Source organism: Siphateles boraxobius, unplaced genomic scaffold, assembly GCF_051911475.1.
Source record: "Siphateles boraxobius isolate OS27281-9 unplaced genomic scaffold, OSU_SipBor_1 233, whole genome shotgun sequence".
In the NCBI taxonomy this organism is placed as follows: Eukaryota; Metazoa; Chordata; class Actinopteri; order Cypriniformes; family Leuciscidae; genus Siphateles; species Siphateles boraxobius.
The window spans coordinates 88,185-110,000 of record NW_027508848.1 but is presented as its reverse complement, the minus strand read 5'-3'; the positions used below and the strand labels follow the sequence as shown (position 1 = coordinate 110,000).

The 21,816-nt window shown below is 37.5% G+C and overlaps 1 protein-coding gene across 7 annotated transcripts in view; it reads right to left on the bottom strand.

Moving 5' to 3' along the window:
• Window positions 1-21,816, bottom strand: part of LOC143748435 (cysteine-rich motor neuron 1 protein) — a 68,748-nt gene that overhangs the window by 6,313 nt on the left and 40,619 nt on the right. For 3 of the 7 annotated variants that reach the window (XM_077240474.1, XM_077240478.1, XM_077240476.1), the window contains 3 exons: window positions 17,443-17,564; window positions 15,128-15,352; window positions 1,812-2,030 (listed from right to left, as the gene is read on the bottom strand). In XM_077240474.1, the coding sequence (XP_077096589.1) occupies window positions 1,812-2,030; window positions 15,128-15,352; window positions 17,443-17,564 (566 nt within the window). Of the gene's footprint in view, window positions 260-1,811; window positions 2,031-15,127; window positions 15,353-17,442; window positions 17,565-21,816 lie in introns of all 7 variants that reach the window. The other 4 variants (XM_077240475.1, XM_077240479.1, XM_077240477.1 and 1 more) reach the window with 2 other exon arrangements.

The following is a 21,816-nucleotide window of genomic DNA, read 5'->3' as shown; positions in this document are numbered from 1 at the left end:
TCCAGTGCGTCCTCTGAAACACACAACATGATCACACACACACTCCTGACCACTGCTGTCCACCGGCTCCAGTGTGTCCTCTGAAACACACAACATGATCACACACACACACACACACACACACACACACACACACACACACACACACACACACACACACACACACACACACACACACACACACACACACACACACACACACACACACACACACACACACACTCCTGACCACTGCTGTCCATGGGCTCCAGTGTGTCCTCTGAAACACACAACATGATCACACACACACACACACACACACACACACACACACACACACACACACACACACACACACACACACACACACACACACACACTCCTGACCACTGCTGTCCATGGGCTCCAGGGTGTCCTCTGAAACACACAACATGATCATGCTCTCACTGCAGGAACACACACACACACACACGTGTGTTTGCAGGTAAGACACGAGCGTGACGGCCAGCGGAGCGACACACACATGTTTCTTGCCCTGCGGTTCATGCGTAAAACCATCCGCTTCACACCAGCGGCTTTACTGACAGTAACTTGGCTTTTGTGTGTGTGTGTGTGTGTGTGTGTGTGTGTGTGTGTGTGTGTGTGTGTGTGTGTGTGTGTGTGTGTGTGTGTGTGTGTGTGTGTGTGTGTGTGTGTGTGTGTGTGTGTGTGTGTGTGTGTGTGTGTGTGTGTGTGTGTGTGAAGAAGCACATGTTCACGAAACAGACACAAACAGTGATGGTGAAGAATCAACTTCTTTACATTTATTATTCAAACTTTATTATCTGCAAACTATATGAGAGTTTTTCCTATTCTAATTCTATATAAAAAAAGGTCAAAATAAAACACTTTCTAAGAATGATTAACATCATAAGAATGTAAAAATCTGATAAATACATAAATAATTTAAAATAAAACAATTACTTACAATTTATTCATAAGAACTGTGAATGTGTTGTTAAATTACTGAAATATTGACTTCTTTTTATTGCTTAATTTTTATTTGTTTTTATTTTTAAGTTATTCCACTTACTAAAAATTAATTAAATTACAAAGACATAAACTTATACTAAATGGGTTAGGTAAATGTACAATTAATAAATATTAAAAAATATAAACAAATTGAAATAAAACAAAAAATATAAAAATCATAAGAATGAAAAATAAATGTAAAATAAATTTTAAAATAAAACAAATAAAAATAAAACAACTAATGATTAATTAAATCCTAAAACACGCTCATGTCGTTAAAGGACTGAAACATTAACTTGTGTATTAAATTCTCCATTTTATTACGTTTACATTTTTATATTCAATCTGTATCATCCGAAAACTACTTTTTCTATTCTATGTCTCCATAGATTATATAAATATCTAGTTCAGTCATGAAACTCTAGAGGGCGCAGGTTGATCGCTCCTTTACAAACAACCCGCAAGCAATCGCATTATCGCTGCATGGCACAAGATGATCGGCCAATGCTGATCCTGCACCAATGAGATTGCTTGCCCAACATTTAAATAGTCTGTCTCAATGTTTTCTGTATTACTCTGAACCCCTCCACCTCCCCAGCTCCACCTGCCTAGATCTGCTACAGGATTTATGTTTGTCTATTTATGCAGCAGCAGCAGAATATCTTCCATGCTCACAGCAGCGTGTCTATGGATATACTAGCATATTAGTACATAAATGCTCTGCAGCAGATTTACTCGGAACCCCTCCACCTCCCCAGCTCCACCTGCCTACATCTGCCACTGGATTTTTGTTAGTGTATTTCTGATTTGCGATCTCGTACCTGGGCAGACGGAGCAGCAGGTGTCTTTGCTCTTGACGGCAGCGTGACAGAGAAGCGGAGGACACACTTCAGCGTCGCACAGCACTCGTCCCTGTCGGCATGTGCAACGCGTACATTCATCCAGACTCCACGTCTCTCCTTCCACGTAGAGTTCTCCACCCGGAGCTCGACACACCACCATATCCATTCCCTCCGGCTGCCCGCTGCCCGACTCGTCTGCTTCACAACACACACACACACACACACACACACAACTGCTTTCAACACTGATCACAACTGAGCATCAAATCATCATATTATAGTGATTTCTGAAGGATCATGTGACACTGAAGACTGGAGTAATGATGCTGAAAATTCAGCTTTGATCACAGCAATAAATTACACTTTACTATATATTCATATATAAAACAGATGTTTTACATTGAAATAATATTTAAATGTTTTTACTGTATTTTTGATCAAATAAACGCAGTCTCAATGAGAAGAGACTTCTTTAAAACATTAAAGGGGTCACGACATCAGAAAATTGAGAATTTCATGAGACATGAGAAATGAAATTTGCCTTGATTTTTTGACATGTAGTAGTTCTTTGTACCATTAAAACATCCTGCAAGTTTCAAAGTAAAAAAAATCCACTTCATTATATTTAATCATGTTTCAAAAAACATCTCATTCTTATATTGCAAGATTTGACATCGCAAACACATTTGCATATGCCCGCCTCCCGAGCAAGACATCGACGAATAGTTATACATCACACCATAGGCCACACCCACTGGCACAATAGGCTCCGCCCATTGGTGTTCAGTATCTTAACGTCTGACATTTTCCTACACTGGATGCGAGCGTCGTCAAGTCAAATCACTTATTTATATAGCGCTTTTTACAATACAGATTGTTTCAAAGCAGCTTTACAGTGATAATTTTTTTTTTAAAGTTCTTAATTTAGTTCATTTATACATATAGCCACTGTGGAGAAAACCGTGATGTCATCGTCCAGCTCAGTTCAGTTCTCATATAATGGTGTCAAAGCAGGAGATCAATACGAGGGTGGGGAGATCATTCCACCAGCATGGAACCGTGAGTGAGAATGTTCTGGACAGTGATTTTGTGCATCACAGCGAGGATCAAAATCACTGTCCAGAACATTCTCACTCACGGTTCCATGCTGGTGGAATGATCTCCCCACCCTCGTCCGGAATGCAGAATCCCTGACAGCATTCAAAAGACAACTGAAAACTCATCTCTTCCGTGAGCACTTAACATAGAAAAAAAAAAACTTTTTCTTGAAATCTTCGCTTGTCTGGTTTATGCTACTCTGAGCAATGTTTGAACTTGGTATTCTGAGCACTTCTTGCGTTGTTTTTGCCTCTCCACGATGACTCGCTTGGTTTAATCCTCAAATGTAAGTCACTTTGGATAAAAGCGTCTGCTAAATGACTAAATGTAAATATAATAATATTGTTGAATAAATGTCACCAAATAAATGCTTCAAAAGCAAACAGAAGACATTATAATGACTGATCAACACTGATACAGATGTGTGTTTAGATTATAATGACTGACACTGTCTACACTGATACAGATGTGTGTTCAGATTATAATGACTGACACTGTCTACACTGATACAGATGTGTGTTTAGATTATAATGACTGACGCTGTCTACACTGATACAGATGTGTGTTTAGATTATAATGACTGACGCTGTCTACACTGATACAGATGTGTGTTTAGATTATAATGACTGACGCTGTCTACACTGATACAGATGTGTGTTTAGATTATAATGACTGACACTGTCTACACTGATACAGATGTGTGTTCAGATTATAATGACTGACACTGTCTACACTGATACAGATGTGTGTTTAGATTATAATGACTGACGCTGTCTACACTGATACAGATGTGTGTTTAGATTATAATGACTGACGCTGTCTACACTGATACAGATGTGTGTTTAGATTATAATGACTGACGCTGTCTACACTGATACAGATGTGTGTTTAGATTATAATGACTGACACTGTCTACACTGATACAGATGTGTGTTCAGATTATAATGACTGACACTGTCTACACTGATACAGATGTGTGTTTAGATTATAATGACTGACGCTGTCTACACTGATACAGATGTGTGTTTAGATTATAATGACTGACGCTGTCTACACTGATACAGATGTGTGTTTAGATTATAATGACTGACGCTGTCTACACTGATACAGATGTGTGTTCAGATTATAATGACTGACGCTGTCTACACTGATACAGATGTGTGTTCAGATTATAATGACTGACACTGTCTACACTGATACAGATGTGTGTTTAGATTATAATGACTGACGCTGTCTACACTGATACAGATGTGTGTTTAGATTATAATGACTGACGCTGTCTACACTGATACAGATGTGTGTTTAGATTATAATGACTGACACTGTCTACACTGATACAGATGTGTGTTTAGATTATAATGACTGACGCTGTCTACACTGATACAGATGTGTGTTTAGATTATAATGACTGACGCTGTCTACACTGATACAGATGTGTGTTTAGATTATAATGACTGACGCTGTCTACACTGATACAGATGTGTGTTTAGATTATAATGACTGACGCTGTCTACACTGATACAGATGTGTGTTCAGATTATAATGACTGACGCTGTCTACACTGATACAGATGTGTGTTCAGATTATAATGACTGACACTGTCTACACTGATACAGATGTGTGTTTAGATTATAATGACTGACGCTGTCTACACTGATACAGATGTGTGTTTAGATTATAATGACTGACGCTGTCTACACTGATACAGATGTGTGTTTAGATTATAATGACTGACACTGTCTACACTGATACAGATGTGTGTTCAGATTATAATGACTGACACTGTCTACACTGATACAGATGTGTGTTTAGATTATAATGACTGACGCTGTCTACACTGATACAGATGTGTGTTCAGATTATAATGACTGACGCTGTCTACACTGATACAGATGTGTGTTCAGATTATAATGACTGACACTGTCTACACTGATACAGATGTGTGTTTAGATTATAATGACTGACGCTGTCTACACTGATACAGATGTGTGTTTAGATTATAATGACTGACGCTGTCTACACTGATACAGATGTGTGTTTAGATTATAATGACTGACGCTGTCTACACTGATACAGATGTGTGTTTAGATTATAATGACTGACACTGTCTACACTGATACAGATGTGTGTTCAGATTATAATGAATGACGCTGTCTACACTGATACAGATGTGTGTTCAGATTATAATGACTGACGCTGTCTACACTGATACAGATGTGTGTTCAGATTATAATGACTGACACTGTCTACACTGATACAGATGTGTGTTTAGATTATAATGACTGACGCTGTCTACACTGATACAGATGTGTGTTTAGATTATAATGACTGACGCTGTCTACACTGATACAGATGTGTGTTTAGATTATAATGACTGACACTGTCTACACTGATACAGATGTGTGTTCAGATTATAATGACTGACACTGTCTACACTGATACAGATGTGTGTTTAGATTATAATGACTGACGCTGTCTACACTGATACAGATGTGTGTTTAGATTATAATGACTGACGCTGTCTACACTGATACAGATGTGTGTTCAGATTATAATGACTGACACTGTCTACACTGAAACAGATGTGTGTTTAGATTATAATGACTGACGCTGTCTACACTGATACAGATGTGTGTTTAGATTATAATGACTGACGCTGTCTACACTGATACAGATGTGTGTTTAGATTATAATGACTGACACTGTCTACACTGAAACAGATGTGTGTTTAGATTATAATGACTGACGCTGTCTACACTGATACAGATGTGTGTTTAGATTATAATGACTGACGCTGTCTACACTGATACAGATGTGTGTTTAGATTATAATGACTGACGCTGTCTACACTGATACAGATGTGTGTTCAGATTATAATGACTGACACTGTCTACACTGATACAGATGTGTGTTTAGATTATAATGACTGACACTGTCTACACTGAAACAGATGTGTGTTTAGATTATAATGACTGACGCTGTCTACACTGATACAGATGTGTGTTTAGATTATAATGACTGACGCTGTCTACACTGATACAGATGTGTGTTTAGATTATAATGACTGACACTGTCTACACTGATACAGATGTGTGTTCAGATTATAATGACTGACGCTGTCTACACTGATACAGATGTGTGTTCAGATTATAATGACTGACGCTGTCTACACTGATACAGATGTGTGTTCAGATTATAATGACTGACACTGTCTACACTGATACAGATGTGTGTTTAGATTATAATGACTGACGCTGTCTACACTGATACAGATGTGTGTTCAGATTATAATGACTGACACTGTCTACACTGATACAGATGTGTGTTTAGATTATAATGACTGACACTGTCTACACTGATACAGATGTGTGTTTAGATTATAATGACTGACACTGTCTACACTGAAACAGATGTGTGTTCAGATTATAATGACTGACGCTGTCTACACTGATACAGATGTGTGTTTAGATTATAATGACTGACGCTGTCTACACTGATACAGATGTGTGTTTAGATTATAATGACTGACGCTGTCTACACTGATACAGATGTGTGTTTAGATTATAATGACTGACGCTGTCTACACTGATACAGATGTGTGTTTAGATTATAATGACTGACGCTGTCTACACTGATACAGATGTGTGTTCAGATTATAATGACTGACACTGTCTACACTGAAACAGATGTGTGTTTAGATTATAATGACTGACGCTGTCTACACTGATACAGATGTGTGTTTAGATTATAATGACTGACGCTGTCTACACTGATACAGATGTGTGTTTAGATTATAATGACTGACACTGTCTACACTGAAACAGATGTGTGTTTAGATTATAATGACTGACGCTGTCTACACTGATACAGATGTGTGTTTAGATTATAATGACTGACGCTGTCTACACTGATACAGATGTGTGTTTAGATTATAATGACTGACGCTGTCTACACTGATACAGATGTGTGTTCAGATTATAATGACTGACACTGTCTACACTGATACAGATGTGTGTTTAGATTATAATGACTGACACTGTCTACACTGAAACAGATGTGTGTTTAGATTATAATGACTGACGCTGTCTACACTGATACAGATGTGTGTTTAGATTATAATGACTGACGCTGTCTACACTGATACAGATGTGTGTTTAGATTATAATGACTGACACTGTCTACACTGATACAGATGTGTGTTCAGATTATAATGACTGACGCTGTCTACACTGATACAGATGTGTGTTCAGATTATAATGACTGACGCTGTCTACACTGATACAGATGTGTGTTCAGATTATAATGACTGACACTGTCTACACTGATACAGATGTGTGTTTAGATTATAATGACTGACGCTGTCTACACTGATACAGATGTGTGTTCAGATTATAATGACTGACACTGTCTACACTGATACAGATGTGTGTTTAGATTATAATGACTGACACTGTCTACACTGATACAGATGTGTGTTTAGATTATAATGACTGACACTGTCTACACTGAAACAGATGTGTGTTCAGATTATAATGACTGACGCTGTCTACACTGATACAGATGTGTGTTCAGATTATAATGACTGACGCTGTCTACACTGATACAGATGTGTGTTCAGATTATAATGACTGACACTGTCTACACTGATACAGATGTGTGTTCAGATTATAATGACTGACACTGTCTACACTGATACAGATGTGTGTTTAGATTATAATGACTGACGCTGTCTACACTGATACAGATGTGTGTTTAGATTATAATGACTGACGCTGTCTACACTGATACAGATGTGTGTTCAGATTATAATGACTGACGCTGTCTACACTGATACAGATGTGTGTTCAGATTATAATGACTGACACTGTCTACACTGATACAGATGTGTGTTTAGATTATAATGACTGACGCTGTCTACACTGATACAGATGTGTGTTTAGATTATAATGACTGACGCTGTCTACACTGATACAGATGTGTGTTTAGATTATAATGACTGACACTGTCTACACTGATACAGATGTGTGTTCAGATTATAATGACTGACACTGTCTACACTGATACAGATGTGTGTTCAGATTATAATGACTGACGCTGTCTACACTGATACAGATGTGTGTTCAGATTATAATGACTGACGCTGTCTACACTGATACAGATGTGTGTTCAGATTATAATGACTGACACTGTCTACACTGATACAGATGTGTGTTTAGATTATAATGACTGACACTGTCTACACTGATACAGATGTGTGTTCAGATTATAATGAATGACGCTGTCTACACTGATACAGATGTGTGTTCAGATTATAATGACTGACGCTGTCTACACTGATACAGATGTGTGTTCAGATTATAATGACTGACACTGTCTACACTGATACAGATGTGTGTTTAGATTATAATGACTGACGCTGTCTACACTGATACAGATGTGTGTTCAGATTATAATGACTGACGCTGTCTACACTGATACAGATGTGTGTTTAGATTATAATGACTGACGCTGTCTACACTGATACAGATGTGTGTTTAGATTATAATGACTGACGCTGTCTACACTGATACAGATGTGTGTTCAGATTATAATGACTGACACTGTCTACACTGATACAGATGTGTGTTTAGATTATAATGACTGACACTGTCTACACTGAAACAGATGTGTGTTCAGATTATAATGACTGACACTGTCTACACTGATACAGATGTGTGTTTAGATTATAATGACTGACGCTGTCTACACTGATACAGATGTGTGTTCAGATTATAATGACTGACGCTGTCTACACTGATCCAGATGTGTGTTCAGATTATAATGACTGACACTGTCTACACTGATACAGATGTGTGTTTAGATTATAATGACTGACGCTGTCTACACTGATACAGATGTGTGTTCAGATTATAATGACTGACGCTGTCTACACTGATACAGATGTGTGTTTAGATTATAATGACTGACGCTGTCTACACTGATACAGATGTGTGTTCAGATTATAATGACTGACACTGTCTACACTGATACAGATGTGTGTTTAGATTATAATGACTGACGCTGTCTACACTGATACAGATGTGTGTTTAGATTATAATGACTGACGCTGTCTACACTGATACAGATGTGTGTTCAGATTATAATGACTGACGCTGTCTACACTGATACAGATGTGTGTTCAGATTATAATGACTGACACTGTCTACACTGATACAGATGTGTGTTTAGATTATAATGACTGACGCTGTCTACACTGATACAGATGTGTGTTCAGATTATAATGACTGACGCTGTCTACACTGATACAGATGTGTGTTTAGATTATAATGACTGACGCTGTCTACACTGATACAGATGTGTGTTTAGATTATAATGACTGACGCTGTCTACACTGATACAGATGTGTGTTTAGATTATAATGACTGATGCCGATACACTGATACAGTATACAGATGTGTGTTTAGATTATAATGACTGACTGTCTACACTGATACAGATGTGTGTTCAGATTATAATGACTGATGCTGTCTACACTGATACAGATGTGTGTTCAGATTATAATGACTGACGCTGTCTACACTGATACAGTATACAGATGTGTGTTTAGATTATAATGACTGACTGTCTACACTGATACAGTATACAGATGTGTGTTCAGATTATAATGACTGACTGTCTACACTGATACAGTATACAGATGTGTGTTTAGATTATAATGACTGACTGTCTACACTGATACAGATGTGTGTTCAGATTATAATGACTGATGCTGTCTACACTGATACAGATGTGTGTTCAGATTATAATGACTGACGCTGTCTACACTGATACAGTATACAGATGTGTGTTTAGATTATAATGACTGACTGTCTACACTGATACAGTATACAGATGTGTGTTCAGATTATAATGACTGACTGTCTACACTGATACAGTATACAGATGTGTGTTTAGATTATAATGACTGACTGTCTACACTGATACAGTATACAGATGTGTGTTCAGATTATAATGACTGACTGTCTACACTGATACAGTATACAGATGTGTGTTTAGATTATAATGACTGACTGTCTACACTGATACAGTATACAGATGTGTGTTCAGAATATAATGACTGACACTGTCTACACTGATACAGATGTGTGTTCAGATTATAATGACTGACACTGTCTACACTGATACAGATGTGTGTTCAGATTATAATGACTGACTGTCTACACTGATACAGTATACAGATGTGTGTTTAGATTATAATGACTGACGCTGTCTACACTGATACAGATGTGTGTTTAGATTATAATGACTGACTGTCTACACTGATACAGATGTGTGTTTAGATTATAATGACTGACGCTGTCTACACTGATACAGTATACAGATGTGTGTTTAGATTATAATGACTGACACTGTCTACACTGATACAGATGTGTGTTTAGATTATAATGATTGACGCTGTCTACACTGATACAGATGTGTGTTTAGATTATAATGACTGACACTGTCTACACTGATACAGATGTGTGTTTAGATTATAATGACTGACTGTCTACACTGATACAGATGTGTGTTTAGATTATAATGACTGACGCTGTCTACACTGATACAGATGTGTGTTTAGATTATAATGACTGACACTGTCTACACTGATACAGATGTGTGTTTAGATTATAATGACTGACTGTCTACACTGATACAGATGTGTGTTCAGATTATAATGACTGACTGTCTACACTGATACAGATGTGTGTTCAGATTATAATGACTGACGCTGTCTACACTGATACAGAATACAGATGTGTGTTCAGATTATAATGACTGACTGTCTACACTGATACAGATGTGTGTTCAGATTATAATGACTGACGCTGTCTACACTGATACAGAATACAGATGTGTGTTTAGATTATAATGACTGACGCTGTCTACACTGATACAGATGTGTGTTTAGATTATAATGACTGACTGTCTACACTGATACAGATGTGTGTTTAGATTATAATGACTGACTGTCTACACTGATACCGATGTGTGTTTAGATTATAATGACTGACGCTGTCTACACTGATACAGATGTGTGTTCAGATTATAATGACTGACGCTGTCTACACTGATACAGATGTGTGTTTAGATTATAATGACTGATGCTGTCTACACTGATACAGATGTGTTCAGATTATAATGACTGACTGTCTACACTGATACAGATGTGTGTTTAGATTATAATGACTGACTGTCTACACTGATACAGATGTGTGTTTAGATTATAATGACTGACTGTCTACACTGATACAGATGTGTGTTTAGATTATAATGACTGACTGTCTACACTGATACAGATGTGTGTTTAGATTATAATGACTGACGCTGTCTACACTGATACAGATGTGTGTTCAGATTATAATGACTGACGCTGTCTACACTGATACAGATGTGTGTTCAGATTATAATGACTGATGCTGTCTACACTGATACAGATGTGTGTTCAGATTATAATGACTGACGCTGTCTACACTGATACAGATGTGTGTTCAGATTATAATGACTGACGCTGTCTACACTGATACAGATGTGTGTTCAGATTATAATGACTGACTGTCTACACTGATACAGATGTGTGTTTAGATTATAATGACTGACGCTGTCTACACTGATACAGATGTGTGTTCAGATTATAATGACTGACGCTGTCTACACTGATACAGATGTGTGTTCAGATTATAATGACTGATGCTGTCTACACTGATACAGATGTGTGTTCAGATTATAATGACTGACGCTGTCTACACTGATACAGATGTGTGTTCAGATTATAATGACTGACGCTGTCTACACTGATACAGATGTGTGTTCAATTATAATGACTGACGCTGTCTACACTGATACAGATGTGTGTTCAGATTATAATGACTGACACTGTCTACACTGATACAGATGTGTGTTCAGATTATAATGACTGACGCTGTCTACACTGATACAGATGTGTGTTCAGATTATAATGACTGACACTGTCTACACTGATACAGATGTGTGTTCAGATTATAATGACTGACGCTGTCTACACTGATACAGATGTGTTCAGATTATAATGACTGACTGTCTACACTGATACAGATGTGTGTTTAGATTATAATGACTGATGCTGTCTACACTGATACAGATGTGTTCAGATTATAATGATTGACTGTCTACACTGATACAGATGTGTGTTTAGATTATAATGACTGATGCTGTCTACACTGATACAGATGTGTTCAGATTATAATGACTGACTGTCTACACTGATACAGATGTGTGTTTAGATTATAATGACTGACGCTGTCTACACTGATACAGATGTGTGTTCAGATTATAATGACTGACGCTGTCTACACTGATACAGATGTGTGTTTAGATTATAATGACTGATGCTGTCTACACTGATACAGATGTGTTCAGATTATAATGACTGACTGTCTACACTGATACAGATGTGTGTTTAGATTATAATGACTGACTGTCTACACTGATACAGATGTGTGTTTAGATTATAATGAATGACGCTGTCTACACTGATACAGATGTGTGTTTAGATTATAATGAATGACGCTGTCTACACTGATACAGATGTGTGTTTAGATTATAATGACTGACGCTGTCTACACTGATACAGATGTGTGTTTAGATTATAATGACTGACACTGTCTACACTGATACAGATGTGTGTTTAGATTATAATGACTGACTGTCTACACTGATACAGATGTGTGTTTAGATTATAATGACTGACGCTGTCTACACTGATACAGATGTGTGTTCAGATTATAATGACTGATGCTGTCTACACTGATACAGATGTGTGTTTAGATTATAATGACTGACGCTGTCTACACTGATACAGATGTGTGTTTAGATTATAATGACTGACTGTCTACACTGATACAGATGTGTTCAGATTATAATGACTGACTGTCTACACTGATACAGATGTGTGTTTAGATTATAATGACTGACTGTCTACACTGATACAGATGTGTGTTTAGATTATAATGACTGATGCTGTCTACACTGATACAGATGTGTTCAGATTATAATGACTGACTGTCTACACTGATACAGATGTGTGTTTAGATTATAATGACTGACTGTCTACACTGATACAGATGTGTGTTTAGATTATAATGAATGACGCTGTCTACACTGATACAGATGTGTGTTTAGATTATAATGACTGACTGTCTACACTGATACAGATGTGTGTTTAGATTATAATGAATGACGCTGTCTACACTGATACAGATCTGTGTTTAGATTATAATGACTGACGCTGTCTACACTGATACAGATGTGTGTTTAGATTATAATGACTGACGCCGTCTACACTGATACAGATGTGTGTTTAGATTATAATGACTGATGCTGTCTACACTGATAGAGTATACAGATGACTGACGATTATAATGACTGACGCTGTCTACACTGATACAGTATACAGATGTGTGTTCAGATTATAATGACTGACGCTGTCTACACTGATACAGTATACAGATGTGTGTTTAGATTATAATGACTGATGCTGTCTACACTGATACAGTATACAGATGTGTGTTCAGATTATAATGACTGATGCTGTCTACACTGATACAGATGTGTGTTTAGATTATAATGACTGACGCTGTCTACACTGATACAGATGTGTGTTTAGATTATAATGACTGACGCTGTCTACACTGATACAGATGTGTGTTTAGATTATAATGACTGACGCTGTCTACACTGATACAGATGTGTGTTTAGATTATAATGACTGATGCTGTCTACACTGATACAGATGTGTGTTTAGATTATAATGACTGACGCTGTCTACACTGATACAGATGTGTGTTTAGATTATAATGACTGACGCTGTCTACACTGATACAGATGTGTGTTTAGATTATAATGACTGACGCTGTCTACACTGATACAGATGTGTGTTTAGATTATAATGACTGATGCTGTCTACACTGATACAGATGTGTGTTTAGATTATAATGAATGACGCTGTCTACACTGATACAGATGTGTGTTTAGATTATAATGAATGACGCTGTCTACACTGATACAGATGTGTGTTTAGATTATAATGACTGATGCTGTCTACACTGATACAGATGTGTGTTTAGATTATAATGAATGACGCTGTCTACACTGATACAGATGTGTGTTCAGATTATAATGACTGATGCTGTCTACACTGATACAGTATACAGATGACTGACGATTATAATGACTGACGCTGTCTACACTGATACAGATGTGTTTAGATTATATATATAAATATATATATATATATTATTAGGCTGCATAAATTAGGTCAGCCAGAACCGGGAACACTTCCAATAACACCTGATGTATACTCGCTACATCATAAGAAGAATGGCATCTACGCTAATATTAGTCTTTCTCTTGATTCCGAGGCTAACTGTAGTTCAGCCGGACCCGGGCCGTATCCAGATCAGATGGTGGACCTTTGCCTGGACACGACCACAACGCATCGCTGAAGTGTCAGCAGAGCTTGTGTGAACTAGACTCTCCCCTGTGAAGGCCTCATCGACACGACAGCCATCGGCACGGATCCTCAACAAACTCATCTCCATACGCGCGTGATGACTAACCCTAACCTAACTCTTCAAACAGATGAACTGCATAATATAATGTTCCGATCCAATCTGACCTCTGACCTGTAATGCTGCCTAAATCATAATCATACACTGTTCGTTCGTTGGCCAGAGGAGAACGGAGCGACTGAGCCTGGGTTCTCCCAAGGTTTATTGAGTTTTGGTTCCTTCCTCACTGTCGCCTTTCTTTGCCTTTGTCGCCATTGGCTTTTGGCTTGCTTAGTTGGAGACATTTAATTTTATATTTAACAATATTATTACAACATTATTTTCCTGTTATCTCTATAAAGCTGCTTTGAAACAATCTCTATTGTAAAAAGCGCTATATAAATAAAGGTGACTTGACTTGATATATATATATATATATTATAGAAAAGAAAAGAAAAAGAAAGGAACCAGTTTGGCAAGCAGAATTTCTGAATGGCTGGTAACTTAAAAACGTAGTAGCCAAATTGGCCAGTGAGAGAAAAAGTTAATTTCAAACCCTGGACGGTAGTGTACCGGGACTCTCCTCGTGACAGATGTGTGTGTGAGCGTGTGTAAGCGTGTGTAACGCACCTTCACAGCCAGGGCAGCACTGCTCGGGTCTCAGCACCGGATGGGCACAGGAGGGCACCGGGCAGGAGATCAACACACACATCTCTCGGCCGGCGTGGCAGAAGCAGTCCCGGCACCCGTCGTGCCACACATCTCCCTCCTCGACGCGCCGGCCGCCGGCCGCCAGACAGAAGCCGGAGGAGATCGTGACGGAGGAGACGGTGCTGGAAACACTCCTGTGTGTGTCTGACAGGCCAAGGAACAACAACATTCAACATAAAGGTCACACTTTATTTTACTAGGTTCTTAATTATTTTCAAAATTTAAGTACAATGTAAAAACTATGTACAGTAGTCAACATTTGAAGTGGATCAAAACCTTTCATCAAAGTAATACATGAATTTTGAACAATTCCCGTTCTTGTCTTAGGACAACTTTGATCCACTTCAAATGTTGACTACTGTACATAGTTTTTACATTGTACTTAATCTATCTATATATCTATTAATCTATATATCTTGGTATATAACATGGTAAAAATTACAGCTATTCTATTATGGCAAAACAAAATACTGCAATCAAATTTTCTTTTACTATCATTGATATACTATTATATAGTATTAATATATATTTTTTACTACAAATGTTGCAATGAGCTGAATGTTTATTTTTTATATTTTATTATATTTCAAATAATATTTTTTTTTATGGATTTAGTTTTAAAACACTTTAAAAAATGTTTTAAATCAGCATAAATTAAAGCCAGTACAACAAAACTCAATGTGTTTATACTTGACCATTTAAATGTCATTAGTACTGTTACCATATTAGAATGATTTTATCATAGTGCAATATGAATATAATATCCTATTTTAATCCCAGTCTCCACCTGAAATAACATCCTCTAAATGCCTGATATTTTGCCAATGATGAGTTTATAATTATGGTCTGGATCAACAGAACTGAATGAAAGTGTGTGTTTGCTTCCTTTAAGCAGTTTTAGTGATGGTGAAGTTTTCATCTCTCTAAATATTTGAACACTAAAAACTGATCCAGATGTTTGCGAATAGCTGCTCTGAGTTTACGCCGTGCGTGTGACCGAACACAGGACGAACACAAGCGCCGACGACTAAAATACACTCCGCAAACACACGATATTTACACAGAGAAACACAATGAGGACATGAAACTGAGTTGACAGTCAAAATAACCTGCCCACAAACCACTCGAGCAAGTCCTTTAAACTGGCAAATAAGAAGTGAAAATGACTAGAAATCACATTATTTTTCTCATAATCTCCACTGCAGCTTCAGCTCTTTTCTCTCAGTGTCTGAAACGCTTCGATCGAAGATTCAGTCTCTCTAAGCTCCGCCTCTCTGAGAGCTGCTCTGCTCTGATTGGTTAGAAAGCAAACGCTCATTATCATATCTGAATCTCAGCTCTTGATCACAGTGATACGAACAGTAACGATGGCGTGGGTTTTACCGTATCAATCTCATCAAAGTGTAAAACAGCATCTTCTCGACACAAACAACACGAACCAAACTCTTCCAGTCTCAGATACACTACAGTGTTTGAGGGCGGAGCTAAGAGACGCTGCTCAGCCAATCAACACCAGAGGCGGCATTATGCAAATGAGTTACAAACCTAAGGTGCATACTAGGGCTGCACAATTAATCAAATTTCTAATCGCGATTAATATTACGGATGCCACGATTACGTAATCGTTCAAAGCCACGATTACAAAAAAAAGATTATTCTGCGTGCTTCAGTGTGTTTAGAGCATGTTACGCCGAGAGAGGCGTATCAAATGAAATAAAATGAAATAAAAAGTCTTTCCTGTCCTGTCAGCTCTTCAATTGCATGTGCAAATGCGGCGGCACGCGCTTTATATCGCTTCACTATAAATAAACTAAAGCGCAAAAGAAACTACGAGACTGCAATGTTGTTACGTTATAATGCAGGGATGATGTTCATTCTGTTCATCAGGAGCAGTTTCCATATTTCATTAACGGTTATTATTAGTATTGTGTATCACCATATATATCATTCCTAAAAAAGTGAGTCACGTGAGCTGGATGACCATGGGGAAATGAGTAGAGAACCACTGGTATAAAGCCATTCAAAACATCATTCAATGTAAATTGTGATAATCATAATTAATAATCGCAGTTACAATTTCAAGGGAATAATCGACAATTATGATTTCTGTCATAATCGTGCAGCCCTAGTGCATACGTTCCCTTGCATTTTTAGTGCATATGGAGGTTTTATAAATCGTTTGCTTGAACATCTCTTGATAAACGAGGCCTGACGACCTCTGACCTCAAACTCACCTTTACACACACAGACGCTGCAGCCCTTTCTGCTCTTCTTGTATCCGTCCACACAGTTTTTATCACAGGTGAAGGGAGGACACCGGACGCAGCGGCACATCTCACATCCGTGTTTATTCCTCCTGTGGCGAGAAACAAGACACGCCATCAGCTCCGGTTAATGCGGCGTATTACAGAAACAGTCTACCTTTAAATGTCACCTCCCCTTTTCTGAAGAGTCATGAAAATGCACATTCCGAACGTAAATTAAATATTTTTGTAGAAATGAAATAAATTAAGAAAGCGAAACAGAATAAAAGTTATTGAAGTTTGAGTTTATGATAATGTACAATGTAAAAATTTAATTCTTCATATTTTATTGTTTATTGTGTTGTTTTAATTGTGCTATATTGATAGAGTTGCTATGCTATAAATTTCGTTAACATTACAATAAGTAAATCCACTTCGCCAGCTGATTACTCCTCGACAGCGATGCCATAATTTACAGCGACCGCAAAAACCGAAGTTTAAACACAATATTCGAATAGGGTTCCCACATCTCGGTTAACTTCACATTCAAGGACCTTTCCAGGACTTTCCAGGTCCAATACCCTCAAATTCAAGGACTTAAAGGGTTAGTTCACCCAAAAATGAAAATTAAGTCATTAATTACTCACCCCCATGCTGTACCAACCCCGTAAGACCTTCGTTCATCTTCGGAACACAAATGAAGATATTTTTGATTAAATCTGAGAGGTGGATCACTGCTACATAGGCTGCCAGAGGGAATGAAACTTGACGGCCCAGAAAGTCATTAAAGAACATGTTTAAATATTCCATGTGCCTACAGTGGCTCAACTATAAGTTTATCAAGCGACGAGACTACTTTTTTCCCGAAAAAAAAAACATAATAACGACTTTATTCGACTATTCCTTTTCATTCCTTGTGGGCCTGAGACGAGAGTTCAAGAGATTTCCACGACGCATGCGCGAGAACTGAACAAGAAGTATTAGAAGAAGAACGTCCTCTTCTCAGTTCTCGCGCATGCGTCGTGGAAATCTCTTGAACTCTCGTCTCAGGCCCACAAGGAATGAAAAGGAATAGTCGAATAAAGTCGTTATTATGTTTTTTTTTTCGGGAAAAAAGTAGTCTCGTCGCTTGATAAACTTATAGTTGAGCCACTGTAGGCACATGGAATATTTAAACATGTTCTTTAATGACTTTCTGGGCCGTCAAGTTTCATTCCCTCTGGCAGCCTATGTAGCAGTGATCCACCTCTCAGATTTAATCAAAAATATCTTCATTTGTGTTCCGAAGATGAACGAAGGTCTTACGGGGTTGGTACAGCATGGGGGTGAGTAATTAATGACTTAATTTTCATTTTTGGGTGAACTAACCCTTTAATGTGGCGACACATTTCGAGTGAGAACAAGGTTACATCGTGTTATCTTTAGGGTTAGGGTTAGCTTTTTTTGCATTTATTTTTGGCCCTATGACAGAGATCTGATATTCTATTTGTCGTACTTCTGTTTTGCATAAAACTGAAGTATATTCGGTACATCCTATACTGTTTTCTAAAATAATCTAATATTAACTTTTGCATGGACTTTATTGAAAAGAGCTTAGGCTCATGTAACCAGCCTATTAACAACCACGGTGTGTCTGAGAAATGTAAATGCGCGTAACTGACGTAAATAAAGCAAGCTAGTATGCATAGGCCATGAGGTGCATATTAGCGGACCGGAGGGAATAATATGGATTTTTTTCCAGAAAACTTATTGCACAAAATAAATTCAAGCACTTTCAAAAAAAAAATTGTTTTTCTAGATTCACAAACTTTCAAGGATTTCAAGGACCCGTGGGAACCATAAGGTCATAAGGACATAAGGTCTATAGATTTAATCCTAAATGAGGTCCTAACTGAGGTTACCTAACAGATAAGATATGACTGTAAAGTTAGGACTTTCTGTAATGCACCCCTAGGTCACTAGTTCAACCAGCACTAACCAGAAGCTCGACTCCTGTTTCCAGTTCAGACCCACTTTAACTTCTAAGGAGGATGAAAGCACGTCTCACGGTACCTCATAATAACGCAGGACACTTTTATGCGTATAGAGTCGTGATTCATTAAAGTTTGGGCGCGATACACCGGATCCAGATGCTCACACGGGTCTAACGGGCATCTGGTTCTGTTTTATTCTGCTGTATATGAGCTTCACGAGTCCAGATAAAAGCAGCACCAGAAACAGGTCATATCATGCTGACTATATTGAATACAACCTAATGAGGGTGAAAATTACAAGGTTTATTTATGTTTATGTATGTCAAACGAAGCTGAGAATTAAATACTTTATAGTTTTATATTTTTTAGAGCTGCTTTACAGTTGAATTGAGTTTGCTTCAAAATAAATGAACTTTGCAACATCGAAACTTATTGAACTGAATTGAGCTGAATAATCACTATTGCTTCTGTAGAGCTGCTTCACAGCTGAAAATTATATATATAAGGGATAGTTCACCCAATAATGAAAATTAGCCCATGGTTTACTCACCCTGAAGTCGTCCTAGGTGTGTATGACATTCTTCTGTCAGACGAATACAATCAGAGTTATATTAAAAAATATCGTGTCCAGAGCCGGCTTCAGACTGCGCTCAGCAGGGGGGCATTTATTTTCAATGGGTGGGCACTAGGTATGGGGACTTTTTATCGGATATCAGATATCCTATATTTATTATTGCTACTGCCTTTTCTGTTAGCTATTACCATGAAGTGATGCAACCCATACAATAAACACATAAACCATTACACCTTGTTGCAAGACGTGCAACTCTTAAGACATTTGATTAAATAAGGGTTAAATAGGCCTATACAAAAAAATTGCAAGACCGACTCTGACCACAGCTTTATTATAAACAAAGCTAACGAACATGCACACAGTCTCTCACGGACAGGATAGTAGTTTAACTGCTATCTCACTGGCGGAAGAGAGAAAAAAAGCTACACATCTTTATTCTGCTTTGCTCTAACATAAGCGTTTACAGTAGCCTACTATTAAAAAAGCATAATGTAGTTACCTTTATCAAAAAAGTTTATCAGTTTTCATCTGTTTGCTTTGTTTTGAATGCAGTCAGGAATCTCGCGCCAACTGAGAATCATTTCATTCATGTATTAACGTGCAAGTGATTGGGGGGGCGGCAGGTGGGTTTTCTCACAGCGCCACACTGTGGTTTTAGGTCGGCTTTATTATAATTTCAGCTAATGAGCAGTTTGTATATATATATTTTTATTATTTCTCACTGAAATGTGAATTAAATTAAACTGATATTATTTTGTAAATTATATCATAATTCAATTAGGGGGGGCATAAAAGACATTTGGGGGGGCATTGCCTCCTAATGCCCCCCCATACCGCCGGCACTGATCCTGGCACTTCCAAGCATTATAATGGCAGTGAATTGTAACCAACAGTTTGAAGATCATAGTGCATCTGTCCATCATAAAAGTGCATCTGTCCATCATAAAAGTGCATCTGTCCATCATAAAAGTGCATCTGTCCATTATAAAAGTTTAATATTTTAGTTTATACATTTAATATTCAATAATATTATTGATCTGCCTTACTTAAGGTGGACGTTGACTCAATTTTCTTTTAGAAACAAACTCTGTTATATTATTTTCATGTTATCACTGTGAAGCTGCTTTGATACAATCTGTATTGTAAAAAGCGCTATATAAATAAAAGGTGACTTGACTTGACTAAAAGTGCATCTGTCCATCATAAAAGTGCATCTATTCATCATAAAAGTGCATCTGTCCATCATAAAAGTGCATCTATCCATCATAAAAGTGCATCTATTCATCATAAAAGTGCATCTGTCCATCATAAAAGTTCATCTATCATCATAAAAGTGCATCTGTCCATCATAAAAGTGCATCTCTCCATCATAAAAGTGCATCTATTCATCATAAAAGTGCATCTGTCCATCATAAAAGTGCATCTGTCCATCATAAAAGTGCATCTATTCATCATAAAAGTGCATCTGTCCATCATAAAAGTGCATCTATTCATCATAAAAGTGCATCTATTCATCATAAAAGTGCATCTATCCATCATAAAAGTGCATCTATTCATCATAAAAGTGCATCTATCCATCATAAAAGTGCATCTATTCATCATAAAAGTGCATCTATCCATCATAAAAGTGCATCTATTCATCATAAAAGTGCATCTATCCATCATAAAAGTGCATCTATCCATCATAAAAGTGCATCTATTCATCATAAAAGTGCATCTGTCCATCATAAAAGTGCATCTATCCATCATAGAAGTGCATCTATCCGTCATAAAAGTGCGTCTATCCATCATAGAAGTGCGTCTATCCATCATAAAAGT